Source organism: Nelusetta ayraudi, unplaced genomic scaffold (genome assembly GCF_046127955.1).
Source record: "Nelusetta ayraudi isolate G7.1 ecotype Tasmania unplaced genomic scaffold, CSIRO-AGI_Nayr_v1 ptg000005l, whole genome shotgun sequence".
In the NCBI taxonomy this organism is placed as follows: Eukaryota; Metazoa; Chordata; class Actinopteri; order Tetraodontiformes; family Monacanthidae; genus Nelusetta; species Nelusetta ayraudi.
Window position 1 is genome coordinate 3,266,430 of NW_027466055.1, and position 14,929 is coordinate 3,281,358.

The 14,929-nt window shown below is 42.5% G+C and overlaps 2 protein-coding genes across 6 annotated transcripts; one reads left to right on the forward strand and one right to left on the reverse strand.

Annotated features, from left to right (window-relative positions):
* The first annotated feature begins 3,991 nt into the window (after window positions 1-3,991).
* Window positions 3,992-11,289, forward strand: ccpg1 (cell cycle progression 1). Of its 5 annotated transcripts, none has more exons than XM_076049342.1 (11): window positions 3,992-4,006; window positions 4,893-5,006; window positions 5,444-5,555; window positions 6,408-6,490; window positions 6,581-6,767; window positions 6,913-7,005; window positions 7,688-8,008; window positions 8,134-8,249; window positions 8,444-8,566; window positions 8,806-10,109; window positions 10,361-11,289. In XM_076049342.1, exons 2-11 carry the CDS (start codon window positions 4,947-4,949, stop codon window positions 10,551-10,553), a joined length of 2,592 nt encoding a protein of 863 aa, XP_075905457.1. In that variant the 5' UTR covers window positions 3,992-4,006; window positions 4,893-4,946; the 3' UTR covers window positions 10,554-11,289. The 5 variants fall into 5 exon arrangements, with proteins under 5 accessions (XP_075905457.1, XP_075905449.1, XP_075905467.1 ...); XM_076049334.1 differs by lacking the exon at window positions 3,992-4,006 and adding an exon at window positions 4,777-4,791; XM_076049352.1 differs by lacking the exon at window positions 3,992-4,006 and adding an exon at window positions 4,777-4,791 and having other exon boundaries at window positions 10,364-11,289.
* pigb (phosphatidylinositol glycan anchor biosynthesis, class B) lies at window positions 11,142-14,603 on the reverse strand. The gene is made up of 12 exons (XM_076049427.1): window positions 14,180-14,603; window positions 13,914-14,037; window positions 13,485-13,602; window positions 13,293-13,397; window positions 13,041-13,171; window positions 12,771-12,911; window positions 12,627-12,678; window positions 12,302-12,513; window positions 11,944-12,008; window positions 11,667-11,877; window positions 11,417-11,594; window positions 11,142-11,338 (listed from the first exon to the last, which is right to left on the reverse strand). Exons 1-12 carry the CDS (start codon window positions 14,289-14,291, stop codon window positions 11,225-11,227), a joined length of 1,563 nt encoding a protein of 520 aa, XP_075905542.1. The 5' UTR covers window positions 14,292-14,603; the 3' UTR covers window positions 11,142-11,224.
* Between the last annotated feature and the right edge of the window lie 326 nt (window positions 14,604-14,929).

A 14,929-nucleotide genomic window follows, 5' to 3' on the forward strand; every position in this document is an offset into this window, starting at 1 on the left:
AAAAGCCCTGTCAGAAATGTGACATTGGTGACATTATTTAAGAGAGTTTATCACTGGAGCGAAAGGGAACTGGGAGTCCTTTTCACTTATTATCTACCTCTGTTTACCTGAGGGTAACAAAACAAATTCTATTTAATAAATAACTACTAATACCTATGTTTTGCGACGGGCCACTTCTGTCGCATTACACTTGAAACTTCCTGATGGCTTTCTTCTGACTGTCATCGCATTTTGTAACTTTATTTGTTTCTCTCTGATTCTTTTGGATGGTAACAGCGCTGTACCCCCCTCCCCCCCCCCAGTGTGTCGAGTGAATGATGGAAAACACCTGTGCATCGTTTGGTTGATCATCAGACATTGCTGAGGTGTCGATCCAGTTCTTCCATTTTTGTCCATTATTGATTAATGGTATTGAAACTATTGCATGTATGCTTTTACTTTTGTATGTGTGCAGCTGCCTCCGCCATTCCTGTTTTATACTACCTCATTTAAGATTTTTATTTTTTATTGTCTAATTGTTTTCCAAATCTCAGGGAACAAGGTTTAGTACGTACAAAAATGCATGTAAACCTACATGCAGATCTGACAGGGTATCTTCTCAGTACTAAACCGTAATAGTGTGTTAATTGCCAAATAGCATTTGCTATGAATGTATCACGTTTTGTGCCAGTAGCTCAGACATTTGTGTTGCCCCACAGATGGAAACCCCAGCTGTAGTTTCTCCTCAGGTCCTATCTCATATGTTTTTACTACAGACTCCCGCTTTCCGTCTTCCCTCCTTTTCTTGCGTAAAGATTCACACCACAAGTGCTTGCAGTGACATGTCGGTTCAGAAAAGCTTTATGATTGGCCTTAATGCGTAGTATCACTCAGAATGTAAAAGATTGAAGTCTATGGGGGGAAACACTACATGAGGACACATGTGAAGAATGATAGCAAAAGCAATGTGTTCAATCGGGGATGGAAGTGAAGAACTGAATAACACAAAATGTGCTTTGAAAAAAAAACTCTATTTTATTAGGAGAGAATGTACTACTGAGTACACAATGTAGTTATGTTTGACTAATTTTTTTTTTTTTGCTTCGCTGTAGAATAGATAAGAAATTAGCACTTGTCTGCCATGTAGTTTTGTATTATCAGCCAGTGTGCGGCGGTGACTGTGACGCTTTAACCCAAAGAGCTGTTGTTTGCTATTTAAGTTTCTTTTGTCTTTCAACTCATCTCTGGGAGAAAGTAAGAGAGGCATGTGAATTAATCTGAGTGGATTTAACCAAAGATGACTCAGCATGTGAGATGAATTTGGATGCTGCTCCTCCAACAAAGCCTTGCACATGAGTGGCCTTGACCTGCAGCTAAATGAGTAAGAGATAGTTGCAAGTGACAACTCCAGATCAGTGTCAGCATTGTATTATGGCACCTAATGGCAATGGAGTGACAATAATCAGATATGCACAGGAGTGCAATGATCCTTTTGCAGTGTTCCTCAAAAACTGTTGCAAACAAATGTCTTGTGTATTGTAGTTGAAAATTATAATTATATGGAAGTTTATTGATGCATGTGTTGTAACAGTGCAGTTGTGTGCAGATGTGCACCCACTGATTTCTCTCCTTGTGGGAAATATTGAATAAAAATATTTTGATAGTTGTAGAGTTTGGAAGATTGACCAGCCTAAGATGATTCCACTTGTGATAATTAGAGTGTCACCAAGAAAAGAAAAGCTAAAATACAGAGATTGGGGACTGAGGGAAGTCCTCCAGGGGAGCATCATCTGCACACGACTGTTTCTAATCACGAGGATCCTGCAGAGGATTCAATCATGGGGAACGTTTGCGATAAAAAAAAAAGTAACACAATCAGTTTAACATTATTTAAAAACAAAGCAAACAACGCAAACCAAAGATTTTTTTTTTTTCATGGTCACCGTTGCACACCAGCAAGATCTTAGTGTGATAAACTGTCATTTCAGTGTTCCCATTTCATGACTGTCATGTGTCAGTGTTTTACTTTGTGACAGAAATATATGCTACTATTTTTCTTGATCGAAAATAGTTTCTAGAATATCTTTGCTCCTTTTGCCTGTTGTATTTCAAGATTCCCGTTTCAGCTGCCTTTGTAGACAATACATCTCTATTTGAACTCTAAATACGATTATATGTACAGTAGTAATGGGTGGGGTCAAACAGGTTCTGACTCAGGCCTTTGTTGTTCATGCAGGTTCCTAAGTGCTACCTACTTCATGTCAATAGAATTTGTACATACTTGTAACAGATGGAGACTCAAAGTATATGTTCATTAATGTGTGTGACATTGCAGTCATATCACCATAAACTGCAGACCGACTACTCTGCTGTGTTTCATCTCGAATGTGTTGTCGGAATCCTGTGAAAAAATTTAAAGGGATGGAAAAAACAGAACAATTTGGTCTGAGTAAGAACTGATGTTTCTTCTGCCTTCTGCCTTCTATGTTTTTAAATACTGTCCGAAGGAGAACTGTGGGTCGTTCATACTCAGGCTCAGGGGAACCCACAGCTGCTCCTGCTCGAACAGAATCAAGTTTGAAGTCTTGAAAATTGAATGTACCTTTTTGTAGTTTTATATATGTTGTATGTTAATTCTTTGTTGCTTATGTTTGTCAATAAAATCACTTGCAAGTTTGTTTTTGCCAAAAAATGTTTAGTGATAGGAGATTTTAGATCATGAATAATCATGGAAAGTCTGATTCTCTGCGGAAATAAAAGTACAAATAACTGAAAATGGCTTTGCTGGTCATGTTTTCAGCTCTTTGTTGCCTGTTTTAAGTAATTCACTTACCAGCAGTAACCTCTTTTCCTACTCCAGTAAAGGTCTACGTCAGGGGTGGGCAAACGTTTTGACTCGTAGGCCATAACTGGTTCTAAAAAATTGACAGAGGGGCCGGTTTGTCATAGGAGAAAAAAATATATCATTGGGATATGTAGAAAACATGTGCTTTAATTTCAATCAAATAATGAACAAAAACGTTACAGCAAAATATCTGTCTTAGAAGCCTCACAGTATTTAGCTGTTTATTAAAATGGCTCTTAAAATACTGAAAATTTGAAAGCTATTTTATTACTAACTATTAATATAATTTCTTCAAATTTGGCTGACCGGATTGGAAGGCTTAACGGGCCACATATGACCCCCGGACCGTGCCTGGTCCAGGTAATGTATAACTACTCTATAAACGTCTGCAGCGTTGCAATAGATTCTCTGACGTCACACGGGGCTTACGTTCAAACTCAACTTCGGCTGCAGAACCGCGCACGACGACTCTTCGCACAGGCGCCAAAGGTATTTGACAAAACGCCAAACACATGTACACGTTAACGATGATAAATGGACATTGAGCTTTTAAATGAGAACCACGTGTTGCATTGTCCTTTGTCGTCTCTCGCCAACGAAAGAGGATTAGGGCCACAAGAAGAAAAGTTTCCATTTCGAGTTTTAAGTTGAAATGTCGTGAATGAAGTAGAAATTTCGAGAATAAAGTAGACTTTACTCTCAATATAGAAACTTGAACATAAAAATCTATCGTGACATTGTTTTTTCTCCATTTGTGCTCTTAACCTATATCGTACTTGCCAGTGTGCTTCGAAATCTATGACGTTTCGTTTGTGCCTTTTATGTTAGCGCTTTTAGCTAGTCGCACTTTGAGGGTTACCCTAACCCAAATAAGAAAAAACCGGCATATTTATAATCCCCATGAAGCGACAGGGCGGCATGTTGCACGGGAGGGGCGGGGGTGCATTGTCACGTTTCCGTGTTTATATTCCTTCCACACTGATCTGTTTTGGTACCGCGGTTGCTTGTGGGTAACGTAGTGAAAACGCTTTAGCACAGAGCGGCTTAGCGTTGGAGCGTTGAGTGCATTGAAAACTACATTTACCATCTGTTGCCTCTTCTCACAGAGAACATCGGCGAGATAGAGCAACTTGGCCGGAGCTGCTTGTAAACAGTAACCCGGTCGTCAGGCGGTAAACACCGGTGAGTTCCTTCCTACGTGCTTTAACATCTTTTTTGAAAAACGTTGACAATAATCCGCAGCTTTTAAACACAATAGTTCCTTCCGTCTTAGTAGGGCGATACGCGAGAAAAGAGGCGGATAATAAGACTATTTTAAAGGTTGGGTAGCTTGCTGCGTAATAACCGCTTCTTAGCGTCAATTAACGTCGTCTAGCGAGGCTTAACGCCACACGCACCCCTCACGATATATTTTGTAGTTCCCTTCACAACGCCCAAAAACTCAGGCCGCATCTTTGGTCGAGCTTGCTGTGGTCACGTCGCATGCACGTCGCTGTTAGTTCGGTTTATCTACGTGTTCGGGGACAGAAAATGATGTCAACGGCGCCTGCACACAGTGCCAAAACAACAACAACACGGAGTTGATGGTGGGGGAGTGGCACAATGTCGAGGCGGTGTTTTACAGTCGTCATAATAATAATAATAATAATGATAATAATAATAATAATACTTGTTAAGAGCGCTCTCCGTTACAGTTACAATTGGGGAGAATCTGGTTTGTTAACCACTGACAAGCTTAAATTGTCGGCTGGGAGACATCCTTCACTCTCATGTGTTGCCCCTTTCATCTCCAGAGATGAGGCACTGTGACATTGTAAGAATAGAATGTAGAATGTGCATAGAACTGTGATAGTTTAAGATTGCGCTGCATTTAAAGAGGCCACATTTAGGTAACGAGTAACATTCCCGTAACTTTATATCTGCAACTTTTTCCCCGCCACTTAATTCGCCAAACAAAACAAAGGGGTGTGATTGATGAACCGTGCAGGAAATGTTGCGGTTGTTTTGTTTCTCGATGTCTCACTTCTCTTTTCACCGAGTTTTAACCTACCTCAATGTCTCCCCGTAGGCTCCTCTCACTGTATGACATCAGGACCTCACTGACTGCTGGCAGCCTGCAGAAATGTCAGACACGTCAAGTGATGCCGAGTCCTCTTGTGGCTGGACCATTATTACCAATGAGGTAAGAAATCCTCCCTTGATTCCAGTCTTATTCGTTAGCGTTTGAAATGCTGTTTTTTGTTTGTTTTTTTGTTTTTTACTAAATGTGTTACATTTTATGAATATAAATTATGTACTGTGAAAAACTATTACATTTTTTTAAGACTCGTTCAACCACAGTTCAAGACTGAAAGAGAGAAAAAAAAAACTTGGACTGTGCACTTCAAGCCATTTCTGCTGATAACCGGTTGCCGTTGCTGTTTGTGACTTGCCAGGAATGCCTGTAGCTTCAGACCAACTAGTAGATTTTTGTCAAAAGTCTGTTTAACTTTTTAGACAGTAACTTTTTATTGTCTATGTGCTCCACATTAGCTGAGTTCTAATCATTTTAATTAGTTAGTAGCATGAAATAAGTACGTTTGTCATTTGCTGTTGGAATACCTTTAAATGTGTTTTCAGGGCTCGGACATTGAGACACTGGGGTCAGAGGCTGCTCTAGAGCATCCAGCAGGGCTGGTCGAATGCCTGGCAGTGGAAGGAGAACAGGGGCAGGACACGCCTGCATCTGCAGGTAAAAACATAAACAACATTATGTGTATTTTAGACAAAAGTGTCAGGCTAATGACTATCACTAAGAAAGAAAAAAACAAATCAAAACACAGACTGGAGGAAAACCAGACCGAGTAGAAAATTTTCTTAAACATAAAACAACTCACACCTGGATCTAAGAAAAACTATGAAACTTTAACAATGAAATCAAAATCACTCTCGAGAAGGAAAACAAAACAGCTATGAAAGGAAACTATGACTAGAAAATCTAAACTGAGCTATAAAAGTAAAAAAAAAAAAAAGAAATAAAAAAAAATCACTTGTCTCGAGGTACAAAGGCTTACTCGTGGCGATCTCTATTACTGTGGCCAAGGGCAGCGAACAGGCTCAGGTGAACTGACCTATGGACAACAACACTGGGACGAGACAAGGGAGACGCAGGCTACTTAAGCACAAGGGAGGGTAATGGGGAACAGGTGAAGACAACTGGTAATCAGGTCAGACACAGGTGACACATGAAGAAGGGCAAGTGCTTTGAAAGGAGAGGAGAGTTAGTTAGTTGCTTTTCCTAAATGAAACAGGAAATGACAGGACTAAAAACCCAAGACAAGACAAACCTCACCACGGTGTGACAAAAGTTTTTTTTGTTTTGTTATTAAATATTGAGTCATCGTTACCACAAACATGATGTTTTAAATGAAATCATTCAGTTTCATTCTAATCTACCGATATGAAAAATGATGTGACCACAAATGTTTCTTGTTTCAGATGAAACCGCCAACGGCATTCTAACTCAAGCATACATTCTTTCTGCGTGTGATCCCTCATGTGATGATGTGTAATATTTCACTTACTCTTGTGTCCCTAAAATTAGCTCCGTGTGTTGAAGAGAGCATTACTGGTTCACTGGTTGAAACTGTGGAAGAACAAAACATAGATGACACACTGTATGAAGAGGTGAGACGGAAGATTGAAACCTTTTTAATATTTCCAAAGATGCCGCTGCTTCTTTTGTCTGCCAACTTCAACACGTTGCACCGTCCCCAGGTCAGAAGTACGGCCACAAGAAAACTACCTGTGCCTTTGCTGTCGTCCAGTGAAAACTCAGACATAATGACTCTGGGAGACTACAAGGAGGATGAGCGCGCTGGCGAAGAGGAGGCAGCAGTCAATGTGGAGTTCTACCTTGGGACTCCCTGCAGTAGCCAATACACCTTTGGTGCTGCTGAGACTGGTAGGTCTCCAACAGCTCCCCTCACAGAAACTGAAAAAAAAAAAAAAAGTTATTTCTCTGTCAGTAAGTTCATTTCAAGAGACGCTACAGAACACTGACCTGAATCACTGTATTTCTCTGCCTGTTTTCTAAATGGCCAAATCAGGTGTGATGTTGGGTCACTGGAAACTTCCACAGAGCCTCGTGAACTTAGGCTGCCACCTGAGGGATCGGCTCTCTGCCGGCCGTCCTCGTGCAGGTGGCCTTGTTGCAACCAGAGTGAATCTAACTACTTGTTCAACATTGCACCAAACCTGTCTGCGGCGTTTACATACACCTGTTAGTGATAGAAGGCTTCGTGCCCTTCTGTGCATGATGAACCCCAAACAAACATCCAGTCTTTTCTCACGAGTGTGCATGCACAGGAGTGGTTCATACTTATTGCTTTAAATTGGGGCATTTTTAAATTTTCAGTTAAATCGTAAAACGCTGAAGGCTGTAATGAGCAGATGACAGTGTGATGAATTTCCTGTCTTGCTGGTGAGCAAACAACAGGAGCGGATCTGGCAAACTGTGCAGATTATTTTTTTCAAAAATATTCTCTGCAATGTTTTTTTTATTTTATTTAATACTTTACCTATTTAAGTTATAATATGACATTCTTTTTACATGAAATGCATTTTCAAATGTTGGGTGGTACGATTAAGATGAAATTCCACTGTCACACCTACAAGATACTGCATTTATAAACAGGTCAAAAGTTTTTAATGAAGATTTTCTTGCCAAGTTTCTCTGGTTAAGCACCCGGTTCCCGATTTTTCCTCAATCTTTCATTTTCAGCTTTCTGCACGTTGTGCATCATGATGATCTGTTTTGTGCATCGAGAGTCATTTTGTGTGTCTACCTGTCAACCGCTAAATGGTTGCGTGTCTGTGCCGCAGCATTGCCAGCGCAGCCGCCCGCTCTGAACCACTCGAGCAGCAGCGAGGACGAGGCGAGGCAAAGTGGCGGCACTGCGGTCCGCAGGAGGAGGTTGAGGAAGAACACCACCAGCGTTGCAACGGAGCCCGATGAGGACGAGGAAGTGCTGGAGACGGAGCAGAGTGAGGAGGAGACGGATGAGGGGCAGCGGCAGGAGCAGCAAGACGTCGGAACTGACGCTGCTGTCAGAGGTGTACACGGGCAAACCAGCAGCGTCTTCAACATGTGTGTCCTGATCGCCCTCATAGTGGCCGTCAGCGTGGGCCTCAGACACTTTCAGGGTACATTTCAACTGGAAAGCTTTTTATTCATCATAAAGAATTTGCTGTCATTGCAGCTTTTGAGAAAGATCCATGCAGTTCATTGAGAAATGATTTGCTGTGGTTTGTCCGAATCTCGCTTACAGGCGCAGTCCAAATTCAGCAGAGTCAAAAATGCGCGGAGAACCTCAGAGTGGAGGAACTCGTTGGGGTGAGAGAGTTGCTGCAGACACACAGCAGAGAAACAGATTTGACAAATCAGGTCAGTGAGAACAATCACAAGTGTTCACCTGTTGTGTCGAATGACATTTACTCCTAATTACAATGAAAGTTTTACGTTTGATGCATTTATTTCAATCGGTCCTCTTAATTTATCATAACATACAATTATACACAATTTGTGACCTTGGAACTTTGTTGTAAAGCAACTTCCTTTCTCTCTTCTCTCGGTCTCAGGCTCTGGGTGACATTAGCGTGGACGAGCAGGATCCTGCTACAGTTTTTTCACGGTTTACAGAAGTGATTAAGAAAATAGAAATGAAAAATCGGGAGCTCAACAACCAGCATTCTCAAATTCAGGTAGACTGTTTGGACAACTAAGTTCATTTCACGTCATTTACTGTTGTGATGAAAACTCTCAAAACAACTCCTCATTTTGCAACTTACACTTTTTATAATTCTGCAATATTTAGCACAGTTTTGGGTTTTCTGTGTATACACACATATCACTTAATTAGTCTAAACATCCTTTTCACTGAAGTATTCAAAGGTAGAAATGACATGTGACGACACATCTTTCTACTTGTTATAACCCCAAGGCCCAAAGGGACGAACTGGAAGTGATGCTGAAACAAGAAACGGAGGAGAAGACCCACATTTTGTTCCAGCTGCAGAAGCTGACTGCAGAGAACCAGCTGCTGACAAGCTCACTAAAACGTGAAGAAAAATCTCTGTCCGCTTTACAGGAGGAGCTCAGGAACCTGCGCTCCAGGTTGAGAGATCTGGAGGCAGTGGGAGCTGGCGCAGACTCGCTGCTTTCAGAAAACCAGAGGCTGAAGGCACAGCTGGAGGAGGAAAATCTGCTCATTCATGGCTTGCGCAGCCAGAAGGACAGCATGAGGTCCGAAGCACAGACCCTGGCAAAGAAGCTGGAGATGGAGAAAAGGTTTTCAGAAGAGCTCAGGATGGAATTGAATCTGCTGAGAAGTCGCACTCTCGAAGCAGAAGAAGACGGCGGCTCAGAGGCAGCGGAGCTCCAGTCTCGTCTGATGGAGATGGAGAAGAGGCTCAGTTTTGAGCAGCAGCGCTCTGACCTGTGGGAAAGGCTGTACGTGGAGACCAAAGAGGAGAGAGCCAAAGGAGACTCTGAGCCCAAGGTGAAAAAACCAAAAGCAGGCATGGCAGGAAAAGTCAAAGAGACTTTTGATGCAGTGAAGAACTCCACCAAGGAGTTTGTCCATCACCACAAGGAGCAGATTAAAAAGGCCAAGGCAGCTGTGAAGGAGAACCTGAGGAAGTTTTCGGATTCCGTCAAATCGACTTTCAGAACCTTCAAAGATTCGGCTTCCACGTTCATCAACAAAGCCAAAGATTTCTACAGCCGGAGAGGAGACGACAAGGAGAGAGAGTCATGGCAGCGCAGGTTCCACCGGCCCCACCGCAGAGCATCTCAGAAGGCCGAGGACTTCCACAGCAACCACAACACTCGCAAATCCGGAGGTAAAGTTCACCAAGAAGAAGGTCAACACGGCCGCAGGTCCAGCCTGAAAGGATGCTCCGGCGTGGTGGACTGCGCCATCTGGGAGTCCAGGCGGCTCTTCAACAAGGCCATGGATCCCATCAGGGCGGACGAGTTCCACCAGCTGCTGCAGAGTTACCTGCAGCAGACCGTCCACCATTTCCACCACTGGAAAGACCTGGAGAGCTTTATCAACACCTTCTTCCACAACGGAGTGTTCATCCACGACCAGATACTGTTCACCGACTTTGTCCGCGACGTGGTGGACTACCTGAGTGACATGCACCAGTACCAGGGGCTCGACGACGACACCTTTGAAGACCTCGACGACTACATCTATCGGCACTTCTTCGGGGAGGCGTTCACAAAAAGCCGTCACTCACAGTAAGTCTCGAGACGCTCGCAAACGGGATGTTTAAAAAAGAATCCCTCTAGTATGGCGTCTTTATGTGCGGCGAGAATCAGTTTATGAACATATAGAAGGAAAAAGGCATTTAACTGACGCCGTGTCTGCTGCTGAGTCGAACGTGCAGACGTTAGCAGACTAATGTGGTATTTGTCAAATCTGCCCTGCTCGTCACCTTATGTTGAGTCACAGATTGTGATTTACTCAGTGGGTTTTCATTCAAATTCAGCAGCGGTCCTTTTGAAAGGCCTGAAGCAGACTCCAAGGAATCCAAAGCGAGGAATCATCAGCGAAAGCAGCCGAGAGGAAGATCTCCACCGCACAGGGAGCGCAAGTGGAGCAGCTCGGGGAGGAACGGAGACAGAAATATTGCAGATGTGAAAATAGAACTGGGTCCCATGCCCTTTGATCCCAAATACTGAAAATATCTCAACTGGTTCCATTTTGCTTATATGTAGATGCTTCTTTGGTAAAAAAAAAAAAAAAAAAAAATTGCACAATGTTACTTTTTCATTGCTACTGAATGTCCTTGACCTGTTTTGTGTTTAGTGGTGTGATTATGTGGACTAACTTGACGTAACGTGAAGTTTTAGTTACATTTACATTTTCCAAATGTGAAATCGAACCCTCATTGGCCCACAGATAAGTAACCCCACGATTCTCTGCCAATCTCAGTGGATTTTTTTTTTTTTTTTTTTGGAGGCTTGTTTCATTATAAAAGCTGGAAATCTTAATTAGATACCAGACACGAAAAGGAAAATGTTTTCTACCAAAATATGTTTCTTTGCACACACACATGTCCTCATTTTAATTTGCTGCTACAAAAAGATGCAACAAGACTGTAATTTGCTGTCAGAGCTAATCTGCAGTTCTCTGAACATTCCACCCTGAGGTTGGGATTGTTTTTACATGGTGGATAAAAATAACTGGAAAAATCTCTTACACACAAGTCACTTACAGAGAATGGAAAACATTCAATACAGGCACAATAAAAAAAAATAGAAAACATGTTAAAAAATGAGCTTAAAATCTTTATTTAAAAGCAAAAACACACCACATTTTCATAAGAGGATTGCCTTTGCTCCAGTGTTTGTCAGTGCCTTTCATAAATAAAGATGCTTCCGCCAACTCTTCCCTCAGGGAAATGGGTGTGAAATATCTCTGCTGTCCTTGAAAAGTTATTTGCTTGCAAAAACACAGAGATTTCCTGAGGGAAAACAGAAAGTCGTCTTGAATCTGGGACTAAGTGTCACATGGGGAAAGTTCTCATTTGTAAATATCTTACCTTCTCCAAAACATTAAATAAGACCAGGTGGCTGGGAAGGGAAGATTTGTATGGAAATGAAGTCCTGAGCCAAATAAGAGGGTCACTGTAGAACCTGGCAGCTTCTTCCACGTAGCCATCCTGGCCCAGGTCTGGGGGACACTCCAGAAACCTCATCTTCATCGGACAGTGAACGTGGCTGCAGAAGAATGGTCTGGTGAGGCGGCTTCTGGTAAAAATCTCAAACACAAGACACGAAAATGTGCAGCACCTGTAAAAAGGCGTGGAGTGGCAGGGCATGAGGAACAGGACGTCAGTGGTCTGAGGCCTGCTGGCGTCACACAGTGTGTGAAGGTGCGTCATGACATCCAGGGTGCCTCGCTGGTGGACCAGGCCAGTGTAGAGAGCTGCCGCTAGGTTGCTGACCAGCAGGACCGATACCGCGGCTCTGCGCCACACTTTCAAATTGGCCAGAGACAGCCCTGTGGGAGACAAGCCGTTACAGAGTTTCACAAACAGACATGTTTGAGAAGATGCCGACAACTCACCGCAGAAGATCATGCAGAAGGGCAACACCGGGTAGATGAACCTGAACTCTTTGTGGGGAAGCAAACTGACAAACAAACATGTTTGTCAAAATTTCAACTACTAGTTGTGTCAAAACTGGTTCATTGTGTTAAATGTATGCATTTATACATTTTAGTTTTTGTATTATGCTGTGATAAATAACTGTTTTTTGACTTAGTTCTCTCAAGGTCTTGAGTCATTTTTGACATTATCTTGGGACAACAAATTTTCCCCAAAATAACAATATAAAAACAATAAACAACAGGAATGTGACCCCAAAAAGTCTTTACTTTCATTGACAAATCTTTCTAAGTTGGACAAAAGAGGAAGACACTGTACCTGTAAATAAACAGCGTCCAAGCAATAGCTACCAACAGAATTGCATATCTCCTGAAGGCCAGAGAGCACCCGTGAAGAAAGAGAGGAAGATGAGGGCCAATGACGACAGGGAACCCCTGAGTGAGGTACCAGTGCCAGGGATGAGAGCCATAGAAGTCTGCCACACTGTAGAAAATGTTGAACTTCAGGAAGTTGAATTGCACCAAGGTCCACTAGAAAACGGGGAGGGATAAACTTAAATTGTAATTCACAAACAGAAGGAACTGTCTTCTTCTTTTTTTTTTTTTTTAAATCAAATTAGTGATCAAATTTTGTTTTTTTTTACCTTTTTGTAAAAAATACAATCAATCGCCGTGGAAATCACTAATGCCAAAGCCCTGGAACCAGAGTAAAAAAAAAAATGGATTATGTGAGAAAGGCATTGAGGTCAAACACCAATCAAATGACTATACAGTTGAACAGAACACACCCCACAGGGATAAAGTTATGAGTGATGAGTCTGAGCTTGTCATCTTCCTGCCAAAAATGGTACAACAGCAGAGGGAACCAGACGATCAGAGCTGTGGGTCGGATGATGACGGCCAAGGCAACCAGAGTCAAATACGTTTTGCTGAAAACAAACAAGAGCTGGTTGACTTAAAAAAAAAAAAAATGTTTTTAAAAGTACTGTAAAGTACTGTACATGGATACAGCATGTGTGCATGCGTAAGTGACAGGGATGTTTGTTGTTGGTGAAGACCTGCAGTGTGTTTTGGACCCGGGAAGGGGAAAGTAGATGAGAGCCAGGCAGGTGAGGGTGGTCTCCATGCTGTTGGTCAGAGTCCTGGTGCAACAGTACCACGAGAACCACGAGCACAGGTGACAGAAGAACTGCAGGCCACAAGAACACAACGGCGGAGCCAGGGGGACAATTTAGAAGATTGAGACAAAAGTCCCTGCATTAGCTCATTCCATTCTTTCCAGTAATGGCGGTAAATCAAAATGTCTTTACCGTCCATGTCGCCGTGTCACGACCCTCCAATGATCTGACGAAGGAAAAGAATTTCACGTCTGCGAACGCAGCCAGGAGCGACTGGAATATTCTTGGCAGCCATATCTGCAAGGCCAGAGGGATCAGAGTTCACCTTCATGAAATGAACTTGACTCTGGGTGTTTTATGGGGAAGACATGCAAACAAACATACCAGGAGGTGGACTGAGTCGCAGTTTATGAGGTGTAATGTCTTGAATATGACTGCAAAGAGGAGTGGATAGGTATACCCTCGTAACCCCGCCTTCCATTCCCACGTCAGATACCCATAAGTGACACAGTTAAGGTTGTAAATAAATAAGTTATCAAAAACAAATTTCGAAATAGAAGATTACAGCTTTAGAGTGTGGTCAGCGACTTATTACCATTGCTGTACAGTTCAAAATGTGAGCCTGGCTGTGACCAAAATGCAAACTTTTACATATTTTATCTATATTTCCACTAATAAGAGAAGCAGGCCCCTTCAGAATAAACAGAAAACAAATGTTTCTTTCAGCCTCCCTGACTATACTGAGTTCAGAACTCCATTGCCATTAATCTGAACTGATGGGACAGAACTAGACGGGACCGAGCAGAAGGATATTTAAAGACCATGTGATGGGAGACTTCCAGGGACTGCCAGTATTCATCAGGCACAAAGTTGGTCTGCACCAGGAAGCAATTGATCAGTCTGAACACCACTGAAAACACAGCAACTCTGAGCACACCTGTGGAGTAAAAATTAAAATGAACATCGAAATCAATTGAAGAAGAAGAAGAAGAAGAAGAAGAAGAAGAAGAAGAAGAAGAAGAATATATAACATTATAACCGGAGTCCATATTTATCCAAAATATGTAAACAAGCCATACCGTCGCTTAGAGCAGATTCATCTTTCCTGGTGTACAGTTGAGATTTTCTCCTCCTCAGTTTTACTTTTTCACCTTGATCACCAAATTTCAGACGTGCTCGGATTTTCTCCATTAGGGCATCATGACGTCAGCCCGTTGGTCTACACAGCCCGGCGTCGGTGAGTGCAACCTGTCGATTGTCACCTCGGGTCAGGTGTATTTTGACTGACTGACTGACTAACTGGGAAGCTGAGATGACTCTTCTACGCTATTAACTGAATTAAATACAATGTGTACATAATCTATAGGGCAAGTTGTTCAGGATTGTGTAAGCTAAAACGCTTTATCAACTCGCGGAACGGAATCGAGGCTAATCAAAACAACGATGAACTGCCATTAACTTCCCCAACAAGTCAGACATGTTCTGGGGTTGAACTTCCGCATTATTACCGACTTCCGGTTAGGAATTTCAACGTAAAGGTTCCACACTAAATCGTTCAGCGGTATGAAATGTAAAATGACGGCTTCAGCGATTCAGCTTTGTGCTGAATCGCTGCTGACGGTCAGCGTAAATGTGCACCAAGATCTCCATCTAGCTATAGACATAAATATTACAAGTATTTCGAATGAATGAATGCAATCCGCGGCAATATAATCGACAGTGACTGAGGCCACGAAAACTCCACCAAGTGGTGTAACGTTGCATACCACAACAATGGCGGTGGAAGATTTTGTTGCTGTTTTGGGGTCCTCTACGTGGATCTCCTCCGA

Coding starts and splice junctions, on each gene's coding strand:
- ccpg1 (XM_076049342.1), top strand. CDS start 4,947: ATGTCAGACACGTCAAGTGATGCCGAGTCCTCTTGTGGCTGGACCATT. Junction 7,006..7,687: donor TGCCGGCCGTCCTCGTGCAG/GTGGCCTTGTTG, acceptor TCTGTGCCGCAG/CATTGCCAGCGCAGCCGCCC. Junction 8,250..8,443: donor AAACAGATTTGACAAATCAG/GTCAGTGAGAAC, acceptor TCTCGGTCTCAG/GCTCTGGGTGACATTAGCGT.
- pigb (XM_076049427.1), bottom strand. CDS start 14,291: ATGGAGAAAATCCGAGCACGTCTGAAATTTGGTGATCAAGGTGAAAAA. Junction 14,038..14,179: donor TGAATCTGCTCTAAGCGACG/GTATGGCTTGTT, acceptor TTTACTCCACAG/GTGTGCTCAGAGTTGCTGTG. Junction 12,009..12,301: donor TGGACGCTGTTTATTTACAG/GTACAGTGTCTT, acceptor TTTGTTTGTCAG/TTTGCTTCCCCACAAAGAGT.